Below are 21223 nucleotides of genomic sequence, written 5' to 3'. Positions count from 1 at the left end.
TTTATAATGATTGCATTTAGATTAGTGAGAATTATTTAATACAAGAAACAAAAATCTTAGCATTTACACTGTGAAGTTTTGACAACTGACATACAAAATGTGGTATAGTTTTACTTCTAGGCAACAGCATATACAGGAAATCGTTTTAGATTTGGAGGCAGGAAAGACCTGAGTTTGAATCTTATTTTTATACTACTTTTGTGACCATAAATGAGGTTAATAATATCTACTTAATGGTGTTGTTTCGAGAATCATATATATATAACACTACATAAAATATCAACTTTTACTATTATTATTATACAGTTTGTTTAAAAATAATAATAATAATAATTGGCAGCCACAAGAGTTCAGTAGATTTTAGAGTAAATCCTTTAGGGTAGTTGTCAAATATTTTTAGTCTGTGAGAAAAGTGTTCCACCAACCATTTATTCCAGTCCTTCTGCTTATAATAAATAGAAAAGTGAAAAGGTAAAATGACTTTGAGGACAGGGACTATATCTTATTTTCCTGTGTATGTACTAATATGCATTGCATATAATTTTGTTAAGTAAATGTTGAAATTAATGAGAGGACACCATTGTTTAATAATAAATTATATCTTAAAAGCAAACATCTATATTATGTAGAGAAGCATAAATAGGGAGACCTTATATACCACACTTGGAGAACTACTACTTTTGGGAGAATATCTTTTTTTTTTTTTTTTTTTTTTTTTTTTTTTTTTTTTTTTTTTTTTTTTTTTTTGACCATGTAATTAAAAGCACTTGAATATGGTTGGTAAACACAAGGTCATCTCTTGTTTCTGTTTTGCTTTCATTTCTATATATTGTTTTAGATCTCCTTAGAAGATTATCAAAGTCCCAGAATACTGTGTTCTGTGGAAGGATTCAGCTTTTCTTGGCCAGACTTTTTCCATTGTCAGAGAAATCAGGTGAGGTTTTATAAATTGGAACAAAGGACTTAATAGCTGACTCTTGTGTATTTGTAAAATGGATTGTTGTCTGCTATTCCTAGTAATAGAATCTTAACAAACATATTGATCACAATTATATAATTTCATAAAAGGCATTGTAGAAATTATTGCTTTCTATCCTACTGATAGATAAAACCTATAGGGAAAGGTAAAGTAAAAAATACAAAAATAAAACTATTGGCTCCTTTTTTTGAAATTTTTAGTTAGTAATATTTTCATTTTAATTGAACTGTACTTTCCAAAATATTTTCACATCCATTATCTTATATTTTCACAACATCTGATTTAATGATTTTTTCCCTCCAGTACTTTTTAAAAAAATAAATAGTTGAGGCATCTGAATAGTCAGTGTTTATATTCATAAATATTGAACCAAATTTTCATACATAGTTTCCCTCCTTCTCCATTGTCATCATTAAGGACAAAAGTATATATTAAGTAGTTTAGAATAGTTTCAAGTCCTTATTACATTCTATATTGAACATCTCTACTCATTTCTCCTTCGCAAAGGATGTTGTTGCAGTTAAGTGACATGCCTAGGATCGTATAAGAATTTCAGGCAAGATTTGTACTTGGGTCATCTTGATTACATGGCTAGTGCCCCCTCTAATGGCTATCTTCCTGCCCCTTTTTCTTCATGCTTGTCGTAAGCACTTCAAAAATAAGATGGCCTAATATACATGCATTGTTATTTCTTATTTCCATGGGCTATGTAATGAAGTCAGTTTCTTTATTTACTTCAAGGAATGCTTGTGAGCTATCCAAACATACAGAACATTTTCATGTCCTGAAACCAGCAGAGAACTAGGGGTGAGATCCAGGCAGACCAGCTTATGCCAAGAACATTTGTACTTAAAACTAAGACAACAAAAAGAAGTGAAATTAAAACAAACAGGCCAACATTTTTATAATGAGTTGCTTTCACAGTAATAGTGGAATCCACTGCTCTTGAACTTTATTCCCTTCTGTATTCAGTTTGCTCTTTGAAGAAATGTCAGAGACCCTTCAACAGATGGATTAAGGCAGTGCAATTGGACCTTCATTTCAGAAGAAATCTGTGCTTATAAAGTGACACCGTTTTAAAGGCACATAAGGCTCTGTTTTCAAGATATCTCAAAGGAGGAGGAAAGCTCAAAAAAAAAAAAAAGAAATAATCTGAGACAGTATTTACCCCAAAAAAATCTCACTGTGACTCTGATAGCCACTAGTCTATCTAAATCTTTATTGGCCTAAAATCATTTTGAGTTTCATCTACACAGATATTGAAGGCACCTTCAATGAAAATGTGAGAAGAAATAACTTAATTCAACAGTCTGAACAAGAGTGGCACAACTTAGAAACTTTTTACATTTTTTCTCTTATTTTTATGTCATAAACATTTTTTAATGTAACCCTCCTCCCTCTCCTACCCAACAAGCCATCCCTTAAAACAACAGGGTTTTTTAAAACAAAAAGGCAGATGAGCAAAATATATGAACCATATTTGATAGCATAAGCAATATTCCACATAGTTTCCCACCTGCACCTTTCTTTTAAAAACAGAAAACTATATCTTTGCAGTAATAAAATTATCTGAGATAGAGAATAAAATACTATTGTTAACTAGGATCAAGAAAACATTTTAATTAGAAACAAATACAGCCTTAAATGGTTTATTCAGATGAGACATTCTTATATGTATATCATAACCATCTAAAGTCTCATGATTGACTTGCCTACAGAAAAACTTTCAACAACAGTCTATTGCATGTTGACGCAAGATAAGCTATTAAACAGGTAACTATATATTCACTCAAAGTATTCTCCAGCATTTTGGAAGATTTTCTTTGTATGGTTTAAGAACAGACTTCTAATGGCAGAGCCTTCCAGATAGTCTTGTTTCCATCCATGTTAAGTGTATTTAACCTGGTGCAACTACAAAGACACATAAGTGGAATACATAGGTATATGAAAGCTTGAAGATACAAAAGAAATTGTATGAAAAAAGGTGAAAACTATGGTATGTAGCTACATAACTAAATTAGTCCATAGATATGGTATAAGATCTGTAAACAAATCTTTAAAGCTGTTGACCATAACATGATTCTAGCATATTATACCTAATTCAGAAAGGGTAGAATTAATAAATAAAAGATACTGGAGAAATCACATTTTATACATATAGATATACTCGAGTAATATATACTCATTTCTGCAAATACAAGATAAGATAGTTCATCTAAAGATTTGAGAAGGTTTGGTAGATTGCAAACTCTTGAGTCAATAGAGTGATATGGTAACATGACAGTCTAATGTGAACTTTGGCTGCATTACAAGAATTCATGACTAAGAAAGTGATGAGTCCTTTGTAGTCTGTTCAGATAGACTATATGTGAATTGCTGTATATTGATCTGGATACCAAGAACAATCATGATAAAGTGTAGGTTTTGATCATGAGTGTCCTTGAGACTGATTGTTTAACGATCAGCTCAAGAAATTGATAGGCTTAGCCTATTTAAAAAAAAAAATGAATTGGGAACTATAACAGCTGTTTTTGAGTGTTTGAGAGACTATTATGCCAAAGATGGATTAGGATTTGTTGTGCTTGGCCCAGTACACAAAATTAGGAATAAGTAAAACTTTCAGATTTAACATTTGACTCAATATAAGTAAAAGTTTCCTAACAATTAGAATTTTCTAGAAATAGAATGAACTGGGTTGCAAGATAAGAAGTTTCTTCCATGAAAAGTCTTCAATCAAAGGTTTGAGTGCCTAGTTATTGTGTGTTATAAAAGATTCTTGGCTAAACAAAGATTGGATTATATACTTTCAAGTGATGTGTCTTCCCAATTCATTCTTTGATACTTCCAAATCACTTAAAAGTAGGTAGGGTGAGGAGCTCTAGGCATGTTGGGTAAACCTGTGCAAGATTTAACAAAAAACTTGAATAAGAATCACACAGGATGACAAATTAGTTGTCACAGGATACTTGTGGCAAAGCTCCATTTCTCAGAGTACAAATCATGGATTCATCCAGCTACCATTTTTGAAATGCAGCTAAGTATTTGTCTTAGGGAGAGGGATTTTTTGCTTTTTATTTTTTCCTTTGAGATAATTATAAATTGAAAGTAGGGTTTAAATATCATGCTGTTCTCTGACCTTTTCTACTTGTTTGTAGTCTATTTCCAATGCATTTCAAAGATACTTCACAATCTCTCTTCACTCCAGAATTGGCTAAATATACATAGGAAAACTACTTTTAGTATTCTCTGGTTTTCTAAAGCTTATTCACCATCTAAAAGTTGATTAGAGTTAAAGAAATAACAGGTTCTCATTGAAGGTACCTGTGTATAAATTGAATTTCAAAAAGGGTTTGCAAACCATTGACTTGGTTTTATTTTTGTCCACAATGTAAAGATGGTAGTTTGATTTTTAAATTTTCTATTTCTTTAACTTTGTATCATTGCTATTCATTATGGCATGCATATTTTTGTTTATTTTTAAAACAGGTCTTAACTTACAAAGTCAGTTTAATCTTGAAAATGTCACTGTTTTCAACACAAATGAACAAGAGAGCACTTTGGGTCAGAAGGTGAGAATTATATTAAATTTTGCTTTACTGATATTGCAAGTTTGTTTTTGAAGGTTTGGTGTCAGGTGCATTGTTACTCAGAGCTATAACAGCAAATTTAAAAAAATTATAGCACCTTAGTCTTGACTTTAACTTGGGAATTATCTTTCAGGTAGGAGCACTTAAAAACATTTCTGAAGCAAACTAGAAATTTGAAGCTGATTTTAATGTATAGCTTGGTGCCTAATGTATGATTATACTAATAGTTACAAGCATAATACAGTAAGCCTATTAAAAAAAAAAAAATTAGTACTCCAGCTTAGGAAACCAGAAATTCCTCCTTATGCATTTGGATTCATTTTGGAGGTTGAAAAGGTCCATGAAGGAGAAAAAAAAAAAATCAAGTCTTTTCCCACTGTAAATTCCAGACCATAATTCTTTTTTCTTGGCTGATTACTTCTCTTTCATCTTTTTTCCCCTTTGATTTCTAATATCTTTTGCTTTTAAATGGAGATTTTTTTTTTTTTTGCAGAGGCAATTGTGTTAAGTGACTTGCCCAGGGTCATACAGGTAGGGAGTGTTAAGTATCTGAGGCCAGATTTGGACTCGGGTCCTCCTGACTTCAGGACTGGTGCTCTATCCACTGCGCCACCTAGCTAGCCCTGGTTTTTTTGTTTTTTTTTTGTTTTTTTGTTTTTTGCCTGTCATACCCTGGTCCATATTGTAAATCAAAAATCAGTTTCATAGCTCCCCCCATGCTTTTAACTCTAAAACCACTAAAATCACTACCTTAGACAGATAAGATAGGGGTGATGATGGTAACAAAAGTAAGAAGCAACTAGAAAAATTTGAAAGAAAAAAAGAGAAAAATCCCAAGCAGTAAAAGTAGGAAGGAAGAAGTGCTGGTAAACTGGACCACTGGGCATTTCTTAAATCGGCACATATGAAACCCCCTAAATTAGAAATGACTTACATGTCATGGATTTGGGTCTTGAACTTGGGGTAAGAGGGAACATACAAGTCTGGATTCAGTGTCACTTCAATTATCTTCCTTTGTCTTCATGATTACATTTTTAGCCTTAGGATGCTGAGCTGATATGACACATCAAAGGTTGTCTCACCCTGAAGTGTCAGGTATTATTATATGTCTAACAATGGTACCTACAGTAGTTTATAATATTTCATGATCCCCAAACCTGCTATATTAATGGCTACCTATGAAATATTAGTGATCTGGAATTCTTGCATTGTTCATGTCCTTAAAAACCAACATTGTCCTTTTGTTTTTAAAAAGCACATTGAAGATAGAGATGAAGGAATGGAAGTAGAGGAAGGAGAAATGGGAGATGATGAAGCGCCAACAAGTTGGTGAGTTTGGAGAACTTTTATTATTGTCTATTATAATAGATGATCTTCACATCTTGCCAAATTATTAGAAGGGATGTAGGACCAGGGAGGAGGAAAATGTTGCTTTTAGGGTAAGTGGCAGGGGGTTAAAAACCTTAAAGTTTTGTAATTCAGTGTGGTCATAGTAGTAGATGTCAGGAATAGTAATATCTTTGGTACTTTTATTTATTACTCATATGTATTCAGTTAAGAAATCCTTCAGCATTTATGGTATATAGCATCAGAATATATACCACACTTTTAAAACAGAGCTGTTCTCCATTTTCTTCTTTTTTTTCCATGTTAAAAGATTCAGTTGTGGATTTGATGGATTCTGAGTTCTGGGACAGGCTTCCAGAAGAGGAAAAGAAAAAGAAAACCTCCTCCTGGCCTCAGTCCCTTGCACATTCACCCCAGAGCCCTGCCCCAACTCTTCACTCTTCAGCCCTCTGAAATTTCTATCCTACTAGGGTTCTGCTGCTATCACAAATAATTACAGGGGATAGAGTCCAAAATCCCACTTCTGGGGCTATAGATTGGAAAGATATAGTCTCTTAGAATCCCTGTTTCTATGAACATATGTTTCCATAGGAATGTTGTTTAAAAGGGGGATTAAATTCTGTACTAATATTAGTACTGAATAATGGAGTGGCCAACTGTGGTACTTGTGACAAGATTTTGAGTGTCATGGCCCAGCCACTGGAACATTACTGTAAAGTAACTGGAATTTGTCTTTGGTACTCTTCTAAAGTACTTCCAAAATTTGCCACTTTGGTCTCTCAAACTCTACCTTTCATCACTCTCTGCCCTCATTCTGATAATTTGAGCACTAATTGAAAATTACTTAATGTGTGTCCCCTTATGGGATTTTTTTGCATTTTCAAAAGAACTCCTAAAACCCAAGGTTATAAAGGGTCCAAAAAAAAGATGTAGGGCATTTTCATTTCATTTCATTTCAAACTTAAGTCAGATTTGGACTTTGATAGCACACCCTTAACTCATGCTGAGTTCAGTCCACTAAATCACTCAGACCTTTTTCAGGGGAACTAGTATTGTGCATGGTTTTCTTGTCTTTTACTTTGTAAAGTTTTACCCTGAGCAACAATTATATTCCTATTTGAGTCCTTCCTGTGAGTCTTTGATATAGGCAGCAGGGTCCTAGGGGAATGGATCCCCAGTTCTGGAATCTGAAGTCAGGGAGGCAACACAGAACTCCAGGGAATGAGCAGAGTCTGAAATAAGAGGACACAGGTTTAAGTCTTGCCTCTTTATGCAAATTATTCAGCCTCTCTGTGCCTCAGTTTCCTCACCCATAAAATAATGGAATTATTCTCTATAACCTGAATTCTCTTCTAGATATAGCTGTTATACTGTGACTTAAACTTAGATCCTGTCTCTTTCACATAGTCCCAGTATGAACTTGAACAAGTCAATTAATCTCTGGGATTCTGTTTCTTCATCTGTGAAATGAAGAGATTGAACTAAATATGTCCCCTTCCAGCTCTAAACTAATTTTTTTTTTCAATTTTAGCTTTTCTTTCCTCCTCCTTAAAGATGACTTCTGAATCTCACAAATTTCCCTTCCCCCAAATGTAGCCTCCTTCACAATTTCAGAAAACTTTATATCTTCATAATTCTTCCTCCATCGAAAGCTCTTGTGCTTTCTCTCTTACATAGTCTTTTACCACAGCCAAGACTAGTTTTGCATGCCTTAGGGTGTAGTATTGCATATAAATGGAATTTAAAATAAAATTACTATTTCTGTCAAAAACTTATTTAATAAGAATTTTTGATGAAATATTTTAAAATGTATTATACCTTACTTAAAGAGGGTTAAAATGGAAGAACTCTCAGAGACCATTTAGTCCAAACCCCTTATTTTACGGATAAAACAAAACTAGGCTCATGGAAATTAAATGACTTGTCCAAGGCACACAGATAGTAAGCTTCAAGACCAGAAGTTGAACCCAGGTCCTCTAATTTCTATTTTCATTGTCCCATGTTATAATTGAACTTTTAAAAATTCCAAGACAGGTCATCATCATCATCATCATCATAACTGATATTTATATAGTGTTCTCAAGGTTTGCAAAACATTATCTGATACTTATAAATAGCCCAGTGCAATAGATTCTATAGGCATTATAATCCAGTTTTACAGATGAGAAAACTTCAAACCTCAACAAATGAATTGATTTTTGGCATGATCAATAGAAAGTGTTAAACCCAGGTGCATCATGACTATAACTCTGTACCATATTTTTTCTTATAATGCCAACATGGTAATTAATACAAGGTTTCAGGGTTCATGGAGCTCAGTAAATGACTCCAAACTGTTGTGCTTTTTTAAAAAGTAGTTCTATTGGGTTTTTATAGTTTTTTTCTCCTCTTAGGATTAACCTATTTTTTCTGTCCTACCTCTTGAATGAGAACTCTTCTTCAACCAAATTTCTTAAATTGTTTATCTTAATTTGCATTTCATTCTAAACAGCTGGGCTCTAGGGCCCAGTCTAACATGGTCTTTATAACTTTCCTAAAGAGTAAAGTGCAGAGACTTCATGATAATTGCATTCTTCTAGCATATAAATTATGTTCCATTATTTACAACTGTATTCTGGATAGTTGAGATTATTGAAATTTTGATTTCTGGTAATATGGAATTTGGCTATGAAATTGTGTGATTTTGTATGTGTGTGTGTGTTTTGTTTTTTTTTTTTTTTACTTAAGGATTTGGAGGTTTTTTAATGAAATACCAAAATGTATACATCCAAATGAATGTTAATCTTTAGAGTAGTCACCTTGGGGAGGCTGTATACTTACTCCAATGACACTGCCACTGCTTAGAACATTTTTGGAGCTCCTCTTTTGGGGTTGCCTTCAGAACCAAACAAGAAATTCATTCTCATTCCTTTATAATCACTTCTCATTTTACACTGGAAATGACATGACCCAACTTGATTTGAACAACTGTATTCACCAGACTTGTTCCCAAATCACCATTAGCTGTTTCCAAAAACAATTCACTTTCAGAAGAAAAATTTTGCTATCATTGAAACTATTAAAAATTTTTTTTTTGCTCTGTAAGCATCAGGAGAGGAAATTGGAAAATGTTTTGAGCAGTGTAAGCAGCATTTGAATAAGTGCATGGTCTTCCAAGATAATCACTTTGAAAGGGACAACACTTGGATGAATGATGAATTCTGGTATGTTTGATTTAAAAACTTAATATCATACCACAGATTTAAAGGAATTATATGTAAATTCAAACATGTAGAGAAGAATAGGTATTACTATAACTTTTTTTAAAATCTTAAAGTGAAATCTTAATTTTGTCATCATTCTGTCTTTGAATTTTAAAAGGGAAATGATCTTAAGAGGTAGTTTAGGGCTTCTCGTAAAAAGCAGATGTCTATTAGTGATGTTGTCAAAGAGATTCGCATTGAGCTATAGTTTGCAAATAGATAGCTACTGCATTTCCCGAACTTATATTCTATGATCAGAATCATAGAATCTGGACAGAGTGATATAGTGGAAACATCACTAGTTAGAAAACTCTGTCAAGCCATAGTTCTGACACTTTAGTAGCTGCCACCCCAGGTAAGTCATTTAATCTTTCTGAGCCTCAGTTTCTTCAGCTGTAAAATGGGGCATATAAATTCAATATGAAACACAAAAGCATATTAAGGTTTGACTTCTTACTAAATCTTACTAAATGTAAATCTTACTAAAATGTAAAATTATCCAAAAATGGAACCAGATCCTCTGAGAAGCTGTGAAGACCTCCCATTCCCTTGAGGTATTTCTAGAGAGTAACTTATTCAGGAATTAGTTGGACTAAATGACTTCCATAATATTTTCAGTCTTTGAAATTGATTCTTGATTCTTTCATTTTTTGTGCTTAGTTACTTACTTTCTAAAGAAATAAAATGATATAATGAATGTATTGTTTGTTTTCATTAGTTCCATTCCAATTGATTACAACTTGTATAGAAAATTCTGGTCACTTCAGGATTACTTCAGAAATCCTGTGCAGTGCTATGAGAAGATTTCATGGAAAACTTTTCTCAAGGTAAATTGTTTCATTAATTTCAATTTTGTAGTTTTCAGATGTTTAATTGTTACTATTTGAGGTAATGTTCACATGACATATATTAAGGAATAATTTTAATTTCTTTTGGATTTATAGCTTCTATTACAGCAAAAATGTGAATATAATGGAAAGAGTGCTAGACTAGACCATTTACTAGTTTTATGATCTTGAATCATCTTACTCCTCTGTTTCTTCTTTGGGAAAAATAAATATAATAATATGTACTCTGTCTAGATCACAAGCTTGTTAGGTGATTCATACAAGACAGTGAATATGAAAGTTTAAAAAAATATTAGAAAGCACTATTCAAATGTAACAGCATCTTCATGGTAGTGTTTAAAAAATGTTTTACTCTACATACACTGTCTTTTCTAGCTAAAGAAATAATCATAGCTATTCTTTCAAAATACATTTTCTTTGTTTCCTTTTGTTTCTCTGTTTAAAATCAGAATTATCTTTGTTTAGGCAAAGGCTGGGATGATTCATTGCATTGAAAAAATGGCATGATCTATCTTATGAATTACTTTAAATGTAGTGCCTTTTTTTCTTAAATCACACTTAGCCAATTCAGATTCTTTAATGATGAATTAAACTGATGGGAATAATTCAACAACATCTTTACCATGCTTAAAAGTGATTTGATGTTGCTATTTATTTTTCCGTTTTTATATTTTATTTCACAAAAAATGTTAGAATAAAATAGTTTATCACATACTAGATGATGAGTTGGACAAATGATGTAAAATGAGGAGTATAAACTCCTGAGAGGCTAAGGGATCTGCCCAGCATCCCACATCTATTCAGTGTTTGAAGCAGCATTTGAACTCGGATCTTCCTAACTCCAAATGAAGGATTCTCTTCTACTTCTGCAGTTGTTCAAATAATTAATATCATCAGAGATTGTATGTAAAATGTGAAAGCTTTTTACAATTTGTCCTATATCCTAATTATATATATTTTTAAAAAGACTAAAAGAGGAATAATTAATTAGCCTTTTAAAATAGCGAGAAATTTTATTTGATTGGTATTTCATTCATATTGTTCCATACTTGTGGCATAATATGTAAATAGTCAATTGCTATAAATGCCCATTTTCAAATGGATAAGTAAGCATTATTTGGTGACTTGGGAAGATAAAATTAATGTTTTCTTTTTACAGTATTCTGAGGAGGTTTTAGCTGTTTTTAAAAGTTATAAACTGGATGATACTCAGGCCTCAAGAAAGAAGTTAGAAGAATTGAAAACTGGAGGAGAACATGTATATTTTGCAAAATTTTTAACAAGTGAAAAGGTAACAAAGCATTCATTTTCATAAATATCCAACTTTTAAAATGTACTATTTCATGCTATATTTAATTTGGATGATAATGTTTGCTGCTTAAATTGGTTAAATGTGTTAATTGACCATGTTTAGAGAGTACAGTCTGAAGGAAACTGCAATTTCTATTTTATATAAATAGTTCTCATTTGAATTTGTAGGATGAACATATCAAGGGAAGCTTGGTTTGAGTTCTCATTTTTTAAATTAGATTAGAAAACATTTTAGTGTTAATTTCTTTTGAGCCTCATTAAACTAAGGTAAGAAAGTCTTTAGGACTCTATACTAAATAAATAAGCAAATAAGAATATTTTCTTTTTAGAAGTTGCTTTTAAACATAAGTGGTGTTCTTCAAGTGCTTGAAAATAATTTTAGTTCATTTAATTTTACTTTCCTTTTAATCTTATTTACATATTTTTTATTTGCAAACCCTTTATTCACAAATAATGTATAGCTAAGTTTCAGCTCAAGTTCTATTCTAAAAGTTATCACAAAATCTATGTAATGAAGCTTTGCTATTTTCATTTATAAGATAAAAAAAAAGATTTTAAGTATTCTTGTTTTAATAGAAAGCCAGAAACATAAGAATTTATAATTGATAGAATTTCAGAGCTAGAAGGGACATTACAGACCTGTTACAATTCTGTTGCTAATGAAGAGATTAAGATCCATGTATAAGTCTTGCTGAAGGTCATATAATAGTATATCTAGTATAATAGTAATCTTAAACTGCCTATAAAAGATGTTTTAGGTCTTCCAAAAGAATGCAGTCAAAAAAGGTGAAGAGCTTTGAGTTCATAACTTATAAAGATTGATCGGGAATATTTATGCCACAGAAGATGTAGGGATAGGAAGAATGAGAGCTATCTTCAAATGTTTGTAAAGTATAGAAAGGTTTAGCTTTGTTTTCTGTGACTCTATTAGATAAAACTTAAAAGCAATGGGAGGAGTCTACAAGGAGGAAAATTATAGGTTTGATGTCAGAAGAAAAAAATACTATTTAAAAATTAAAGCTATCCAGAAATGGAAAAGATTTTTTAGAAAAATTATTTGTAGACATTTAAGTGATACCCTTAAGTCTTTTACCCGGTATAAGATTAAAAAAAAAAAAAAAAAAAAACAAAGGTTTTCCTTTTTTGATGGAAGATGAAGTTCATACTTATTGATTTTTATCTAAAATGTAAGGTCTGTGCTCAGTATATGCCTAATTTTCAGTATACTGGATAAAAAATTACTAGTCATTGATAAATATACATTTTAAGAAATAGGCCAGTAATATGTTCATAATGGATTTTTTATTCCTGTATTGCATCTTATTTTTCTATAGTAGAAAACTATAAATTTAGGCCAAGTTTGACTTTCACTTTGCTAAATAAAATAAATATTATTCTTGTTTTCCTTTGTCTTTTATGTGCATATAGCTTATGGATCTACAACTGAGTGATAGTAACTTTCGCCGTCACATCCTTCTGCAGTATCTCATTTTATTTCAATACCTCAAGGGGCAAGTAAAATTCAAAAGGTAATAAGCTTATTATTATTATTAAAGTACTTATTAGTAGAAGCCTGAGAAATATAGCTAGGATAACAAAATGAGTCTAGCTATAAATAAAACTGGTCTTAAGTTATCTGGTGTTTTCTTCTTTTCACTATATCAAAGGACCTCAAGGGATATTTGCTTTGTCTTAGTATCTAAGAAATTGAGGGTGTGTATCAGAAAAACTAGAAAATAGGGATTTATTTATCCAAAGCACTATTGCTGCTGTAAGGAAATGCATTTGTAAGGATTGGATTATATTGCATTATGTTAATGTTCTGTTTGGATTATTTCTCCTGTCTTGGATGGTTTGGGAACACTTCTCTAGAGCTAGTTATATAGGTGATTGATCTGAGCTACTTTTCCTTTTTTCCAAAAAGGGCAAAGTAGAAAAGGTGACCACTTTTAGTTTGGAGAATCCATTAGTTCTAAATATGAAGCTCTTACAGTTCAGAAAAAGATCATTTCACTAAATGGGCAGATTCAGGAACTAAAGGCCAAATATATGTTTCTATTAAGAATCTGTAGAATGTCCTTTTACACTTGTCTTTTAATGTAACCCATTCAAACCATTCCTGCCCAAAGAATCTCCAAACTTTCTGGGAGAGTACATTTTTTATTGATATGTTTATTCTAGATCTAGCCTCAAGCAGCAGCCTTGTATCCCTGTACCTTCCTCTATTCTACTTAGATCTGAATAGTAATGTCACCTTTTTTTTTTTTAAATCTCAACTTATCTCTTGTCATTCAGACTTCTTCCATACCAACTTCAGCCCAAGTCAAGTCGTGTTCTAATTCAGTAATCATGAATTTGGCAATCCAAATAGCCAGAAAAATGTGCTGTGATTACCTTCAGAAAGGGTAGCTTTCTAGCTTCCTTTATTTACATTTCAGTCTCTCACAAAACTTAATCAAGAAGTGTTTCCTAATTAAGTATTTCTAACTGCAGTTAAACAAATTCTTTCTTGTCATGTCTATAATTGAAATGAGAGAAAATTGTTATTCACAGCTACTTGTACAGCAAGTAAGAGCCCAGTAGTAAGTAGTATTGTGAGCATTGATAAAGAGCCTAAATGTCTGAGGTTGGCTTCAAGTGAGTAAGTCCCCTGACTAATCAAGGTACCATTAGGAATTAGTAACCACTGAAACATAATAAGATTGTACTTGAAATTGTCATGGATGGTAAACAAGCTTGGGCTTTTATCAGAGGCAAGTAGGATTTTTATATATTTTCTTTTCATTGCTACAGGAAAGAGGAAAAACAGATTTCTTCTAAATAACAATAGTAGCAAAAGCCACAAAAATGAATTGTGAATCTATGCTATTGTTCTTTGGGTATTTTAACAGTAAATGGCTATGAACTAAATGCAGAAAAGTAAATAAAATATAGTATTCACAAATATATAGTAACTATTTAGATTTTATTTTCTATTTTAAGAATGCAATGGTTGGGCTTATGTTTGATGTCATCATTGTAAGAAAGTTCTAGTGTGGAAATTTTTTCTCCAATACTAAAAACAATCATAGAAGCAACTCATTTGTAACTTAAAAGTTTTAAAATTTTGCCTGGTGGTACTAAGAAGTAATAATAATAAGTAATTTGCTTATCATGGGGCAACTAAGTGGTGCAATGAATAGAGCACAGGGTCTGAAATCAGGAAGACTTAAATTCAAAATAGATCTCAGACAATAGTGATGTGACCCTAGCCAAGTCACTTAAACCTGTTTACCTCGTTTTCCTCAACTGTAAAATAAGCTGGGGAGGGACATGGCAAACTGCTCCAGAATTTCTTCCAAGAAAACCAAAAGTGAGATCATAAGAATCAAATATAACTGAAATGACTGAACAACAATAATACTTTGCTTATCACATGTTACTTGTATGCATCAGAGGCAAAACTTGAAGAACACCGCCAAGAATGGTTATCTACCATATACCATGTCATCTCTCAGGATGCAGTAAATTTAGGAAAACCTCCAGACATCATTTGTCACATTCCCCACAATAATAATTTATGCTTAGAGGTTTATTGTGATATTTATTCCTGAAAGGAAATTCTGTCTTAGCTAGTGGTAGCAAACTCAAGTAGCAACAGAAGTCACTAAATTGAACATAAGGGATCCCCACAGAGTGCATATTGACTTTGAAAACCCTGTATTAATATCACCTATTTTACTGTATTTTTATTTATTGTAATTAAATATTTCTCAGTTACATTTTAATCTTGTTTAGGCCTCACTAGGGAGTGCTGTGAGCTGTGAATTTGACACTTTGGTCGTCTTATTTGCTCTCTTTTCCAGTTCAAACTATGTTCTAACTGATGAGCAATCCCTGTGGATTGAAGATACTACAAAATCAGTCTATCAAGTAAGTTCAGTACAAGACATCAGTGATCAAAAACTTGGAAATTTGGCGTTTTCTCTGTTTATGAACTAGATTTAACAGTTTCAGCTTCATATAGGAAAATAAGGATAACATTAGCTCAGGTACGGGAACCACAAACACTTTTATGGGGTCTCTGCCTGTAAACCATTCATATGATGCAGAAAGTTGTTGAAAGTTTAGTATGTGCTTTCTGATCACAGCTACTATCTGAAAACCCCCCTGATGGAGAGAGATTTTCAAAAATGGTAGAGGTATGTATCTTAACTTATTGTTACTTTTGGTACTATACAGAATTTTAAGTATTTCCATTGTTCAGATGTCAAACATCTTTGTGTATTTTTTTCCAGCATATATTAAACACAGAAGAAAATTGGAACTCATGGAAAAATGAAGGCTGCCCAAGTTTTGTGAAAGAAAGGTAAACTCCCCAGTTGATAAATTGTCAAAGGATATTAACAGAAATTTTTCAGATGAAGAAATTAAAACCAGCTATAGTCGTGAAAAAATGCTCCAAATTGCTATTGATTAGAGAAATGCAAATGAAGACAACTCTGAGGTACTACTTCACATCTCTAAGATTGGCTGAGATGACAGGAAAAGATAATGATAAATATTGGAAGGGATGTGGGAAAATTGGGACAATAATGTTTTGTCGGAATTGTGAACTGATCCAGCCATTCTGGAGAGCAATTTAGAAGTTTGCCCAAAGGGCTATGAAACTGTGCATATCCTTTGATCCAACAGTCTACTACTGAGTCAGTATCCCAAAGAGATCATAAAAGAGGGGAAGGGATTCACATGTGCAGAAATATTTGTAGTAGCTCTTTTTTCATGGCAAAGAATTGCAAACTACAAAGTAGGTGCCCATCAATTGGGGAATTTCTGAATAAGTTATGGTATATGAATGTAATAGAGTAATATTCTATAAGAAATGATGAACAGGCTGATTTCCGTATCCTAGAAATACTTACATGAACTGATGCTGAGTGAAGTGAGCACTAGGAGAATGCTGTACACAGCAACAGCAAAACTTTGTGATGATCAACTATGATAGATTTAGTTCTTCTCAGCAATTCAGTGATCCAAGGCAATTCCAGTAAACTTTAGAAGGAAAATGTCATCTGCGTCCAGAGAGAATTATGGAAACTAAATATGGATCAAAGCATACTATTTTTCATCTTTTTTTTTTCTTCCTCTTATTTTTCCCTTTTGTTCTAATTTTTCTTTCCCACCACGACTCATATCGGAAATATATTAGAAATGAATGTACACATTAAATAAAAAGAGATGAGCTGGAAAAATAAAACAAAAAAGTAAAAACCACACTAAGAAATTTCAAAGGTATTTTCAGATAGTTTAAAATGATTTTTCCATTATGCTTAATTTTTTTAAATAACTATATTTAAGTATTCCTATAATATGTCTGTGCTCTTATCTGTATAAGTATTCCCATCAGCAAGACAGATTAACCCATCTATTATCTACTCATTCTGTGCAATTCTTGTATAAAATTCAACTCTCTTCATCTATTCTGCAGAGCATTCACCCAAAATGCTAGGGACCTTTTTCTCTAGATATCTTGACATGTTGATAATAGCAGAACACATGGGGTATCCATCTGTTATTTCTTATATTATGACTATTTCCACTTTTAGTCATACATCTCTTGATCTTTTATGCATCTTAGTAAATAATTTTTTATGCGTTCTCAATTGCAAAGTAATCTGCAATTCTAATTCTTTTGACCACTATGTTCCATGTTTCTTAGCCATATAGATCGGCTTAAGAATATTGGTATTTAAAAATTGTCCTGTCCAGATTGGATGGTTGTTATATATAGATGAAGAAGATAATTTGTTTTAACAGTCTTGACAGATCTTTTCCATTTTTATATGTTTCCAGTTTCATCTTGCTCTCCATATGATTTAGCTTATTTCAGTCTTGGCAAGCTTTTTATAAAATTGTCTTTCCCTCCACTATTTCTTACTGTTTTATACTCATCATCTTGCATCTTCTTCCTTGTCAAATATTTACAAATTATTTTATATTATTAAACAGCATTGCCTCAGCTGCTGTATGTTTTCATGCATGTTGCCACTTTATAAGTAATGTCAAGCTTTTGGTGATTGAGGCAGCTCTTTTGCCCCCTGGTTAAGTTTAAATTTCATAGGAAACAGTGGTAATTTATGTTGTCTGTTCTTTTATTTACTTTTAACCATTAGTAAATCGATGCATTTCTCTGATGATTATCAGCTTTGGTGACATGCATAAATGCATAAGCATGTCAGTTAACCTTTTTAGTCTAACTATAGTTACAGAGTTGCTGTTCTTATTTGTATATATTTTCTCTCTTTTAATCTCACTTCTAATTTGATTATGATCTGAGCTTTGTTTTAACATAGCGGGAGTCTAACTGTACATACTTTGTGGATTAGAATGTGGCTATCAATAGCCAGTCTGATGATAACCAACCAGTCTGATAAAATACAGTTAATTTCCTTTTTCATATCTATAACTGAATAAATGTGAAAAGCATCTGTATAATATGTTTAATTAACATCTTTAGTTGTCGTCATGATACATAGTTGTGCCTCTACATATTTTACACAGTTAGCCTTTTTCGGGTCTTAATCTTAAACCATATTTTCTGTCTTCCCATAGACTATTTATAATAACTGAGTATTCAAGGATAGGTTGATTTTCATTTAGAGAGGGTCCTAATCAAGTTCTTTCTAGAATTTCTCTAACTTATCCTTTCCCACAGATGTTGGTGCATAAAACTACATTTATCTCCAGCATGGTCTTTTTTACAAATATGGAAATATAGCATGAAATTTTGCTTCTTGTTGGCTTTGGATTTTGCAAAAAAAAAAAAAAAAAAAAAAATATGAGGCAGTCTTAACTGCATTCTTATTTTTTTCTTACGTCAACTGTAGCAAGACAGTTAAATGGTATTATGAGTCATTTCTTTTAATAGAATGTTCATTTGTTAGTCACCAGACAAGGATCTTCTATTTGGTGTACTTTCAGTTAAGTCATATTTATAAACAATTTTAAAATTACAATACGTAGTATTCTCTTTCTCCCTTTCATCCATCCTGCCACAATTGCTGCAGAAGCTTAAAAGAGGTTGCACAGAACTTGAGCCCCATGTTGTATTTTTCTGTTTCATGTGTTTCCACAATAAGAGAATTTATCACCTAATGATCAGTTTACTTCTTGTAAATCTCTGTACTTAAATAGGTTGGTTGTCAGAAAACAAGCATTGTCTGTTGCTAGGACTTATAATACTCAAAGCCTGTAAACCATGTAAAACCACCAAAGGTTTATATTCAGCTAGCATAGGGAGAAATCAGGATCGTCTACGTTTCCCATTAAAGCAGTGGATGCAAAACTTTTACACATATATATAACTGGCCACATGTGGCAGAATTTTCTGTTTCAGTCAACAAAGATTTATTACATGAATTATTGAACTTTGGTCCTGGGGAATACAAATACAAAGAATCATCCCTTTTCAAGGAGCTTACATTCTTTTGGAGGAAATGAGATAGAAGACAAAGAAAAGCTTGGGGAGTGGAGTGGAGAGAAAAAGCACGAGAGCACACATATAAGCATTTATTGTGTTTACTGTGTTATGAGATAGAGATATAAATACAAGCAAACAAGAAACTCTTCAAGGAGTTTCATCCTTTTAAATTTAATAGGTTTTTAATCAATATCTTCGTTTTTACATTGCCTAGATAGCTTCCAATTTCTTATTTGAAGCCAGGATTGTTCTTTTCACTTTGTCAGCATTCATCTTCAACTGTTTTGTGATGGTGGTTTTTATTTTTCTGGTTCTGTTTACTTCAATTTGGATTAATTCATGCAAGTCTTTCTATGCTTTTCTATATTCATAAAGGGCTATTAGTACAGTGGTGAGGTTTGGAGTTGGTAGATGGGAAATGAGGTAGAAGCCTAAATCTATCCTATATAAATAGGAAATGCTCACCTTTAAGAGCCCAAGCTGATTCCAAGAATACAGTCCAAGGTTCCTATGAGGAAAGGACAGGGACAGAATAAATAGAATGACTGTAAGGTAGTTATGGAAGGAAGGCACTAGAAGTCAGGGGATCATGATAAGCTTCATTTAAAAAAAAAAAATGGTACTTGAGCTCTGTCCTGAAGGGAGGAATTCTATGAGACAAAGGTGGGGAGGAATGCATTACAGCTATAGAGAATGGGCATTGCAAAGCCACAGAGATGGGAGAGGGAGTGCATGGAAAAAAGCGTAGTATGATTAAACTTTAGAGTGTAAAAAGGGAAATAATCTGTAATGAGGAAGAGAAAGCGAGGTCAGGTTGTGGTGGACTTAAAAGGCCAGATAAGAATTTTTATATGATCTTAGAGGCAATAATGAGCCATTGAGATTTATTGAATAGGGGAGTGGTAGGGATACAGTTGCATTTAAGAAAATAATATTTTCAGCTGTGTGATGATGGAAGCAGGAAGAGATGAGGCAGGGAGACCAAAGTTTATGCAAGAGATGATAAGAGCCTGGACTAAAATAGTACCTGTATGAGTAAAGAAAAAGGATCAAATGTCAGAAATGTTGTGGAAATAGAAATGTTGAGATCTGACAGCAGGTTGGATATGTGGGGTAAGGGAGAATAAGAAAAATATGATATCACCAAGGATATGAAGCTGGGAGATGGGAATAATGGTATATGTGTGCATCCTTATCTATTCACTTTAATATGTTAGTTCATTTCTTCTTGCTCATTTAGTTACTCCCCATTTGAGATACCCCCAAAACAGAACTGTCATATTAGTTATTGAATTACTTAATATAATTTCTTGAAAATTTTGGTACTTCTTATTTAATGTCAAACATTTTATCTTAAGAAAAGTGTTTTAAAATTGTTTCCTTATCAGATCTAAAAATCCTTCACCTTTCCTAACCACATATAATTCCAAAAATAGTGTGCATTCTATTTGCCATAGACCTTCAGACTCCAAGCCTACAAGAGTCGTAAGGAAAAGAACAGCACCGGAGGATTTCCTGGGGAAAGGACCCAACAAAAAAATTCTGATGGGAAAGTAGGTCAGCTTGTCTTCATATCTGGGCCAGAATTGGTAACTGTATTTTAAAGTACTGTCATAGAATTTTTAAAGTTTGTTGCTGCCAAATGTCATTTGTTTGTTTCTATAAAATGGCCCCAAACCTGCATTCCTTATTATGCTATCTCCTGCAAGTAATGAAGCCTTATTATAGAGTTTGCTTTAGAAAGCTTGTGACTTCTTTATACCCTGTCATCTTGATGAATTTTGGGCCACATTGAACTATCTTACCTCCAAATATGCCAACTAATCATAATACCTGTGCTTTTGCTGGTTCCCAACAAAGAAATATATTTCTCTTTGCTGTTCTCCCAAAAGGGTGGCATATGGAAAAATGATTTTGCTGATTAGTGTAAAAATATATCAAAAGCCATCGTTGTAATTATTTTTTTAGCATGAACCATCACTTACTATACATTTTCTTTATTTTTTAATGAGTATTTTAATGACTAAAGCTTACAGAAATGAATGTTTCATTGACATTATTTTGTTTTTGACTGGGATAATTAAGGGTATTTTTATCTTTTGCTTTTCAGTGAAGAATTAACAAGGCTTTGGAATCTCTGTCCTGATAATATGGAAGCTTGTAAATCGGAGTCCAGGCAAGTGAAGATTGTTCTGTTTCTGTGTGAGCTTAACTAAGAATAATAGTCATGACTTTTCTCCTAGTAGTATCAGATGAAAAAACAAAATTTTTAAATGTTAGGAATAAAAACAAAAATAAAAAAAAATAGGAGCAGCTAGGTTTCCAGAACCATTTATATCACATTCTTCCATTTTTGTCTGGTGAAGTAGTTAAAATAGTGATACTAAGATTTCATGAAATCTTTTAAGCCACAAGTTAGGGACTTGTATATTATCGAATTGTAACTGATT

At 32.5% G+C, this 21223-nt stretch overlaps 1 protein-coding gene across 5 annotated transcripts in view; it reads left to right on the top strand.

Moving 5' to 3' along the window:
* The window catches only part of THOC1 (THO complex 1), a 51951-nt gene that overhangs the window by 23335 nt on the left and 7393 nt on the right, over positions 1–21223 (top strand). For 2 of the 5 annotated variants that reach the window (XM_023496215.2, XM_031946555.1), the window contains 11 exons: positions 839–934; positions 4466–4548; positions 5822–5895; positions 9874–9982; positions 11163–11294; positions 12743–12843; positions 15160–15226; positions 15445–15495; positions 15592–15662; positions 20210–20326; positions 20884–20949. In XM_023496215.2, coding sequence (XP_023351983.1) covers positions 839–934; positions 4466–4548; positions 5822–5895; positions 9874–9982; positions 11163–11294; positions 12743–12843; positions 15160–15226; positions 15445–15495; positions 15592–15662; positions 20210–20326; positions 20884–20949 — 967 coding nt within the window. The remainder of the gene's footprint in view (positions 1–838; positions 935–4465; positions 4549–5821; positions 5896–9873; positions 9983–11162; positions 11295–12742; positions 12844–15159; positions 15227–15444; positions 15496–15591; positions 15663–20209; positions 20327–20883; positions 20950–21223) is intronic. The other 3 variants (XM_003760013.4, XM_031946554.1, XM_031946553.1) reach the window with 3 other exon arrangements.

Source organism: Sarcophilus harrisii, chromosome 1 (genome assembly GCF_902635505.1).
Source record: "Sarcophilus harrisii chromosome 1, mSarHar1.11, whole genome shotgun sequence".
In the NCBI taxonomy this organism is placed as follows: domain Eukaryota; kingdom Metazoa; phylum Chordata; class Mammalia; order Dasyuromorphia; family Dasyuridae; genus Sarcophilus; species Sarcophilus harrisii.
Note: the sequence above shows the minus strand (reverse complement) of the source record. Positions and strands in the feature narration are given on the sequence as shown.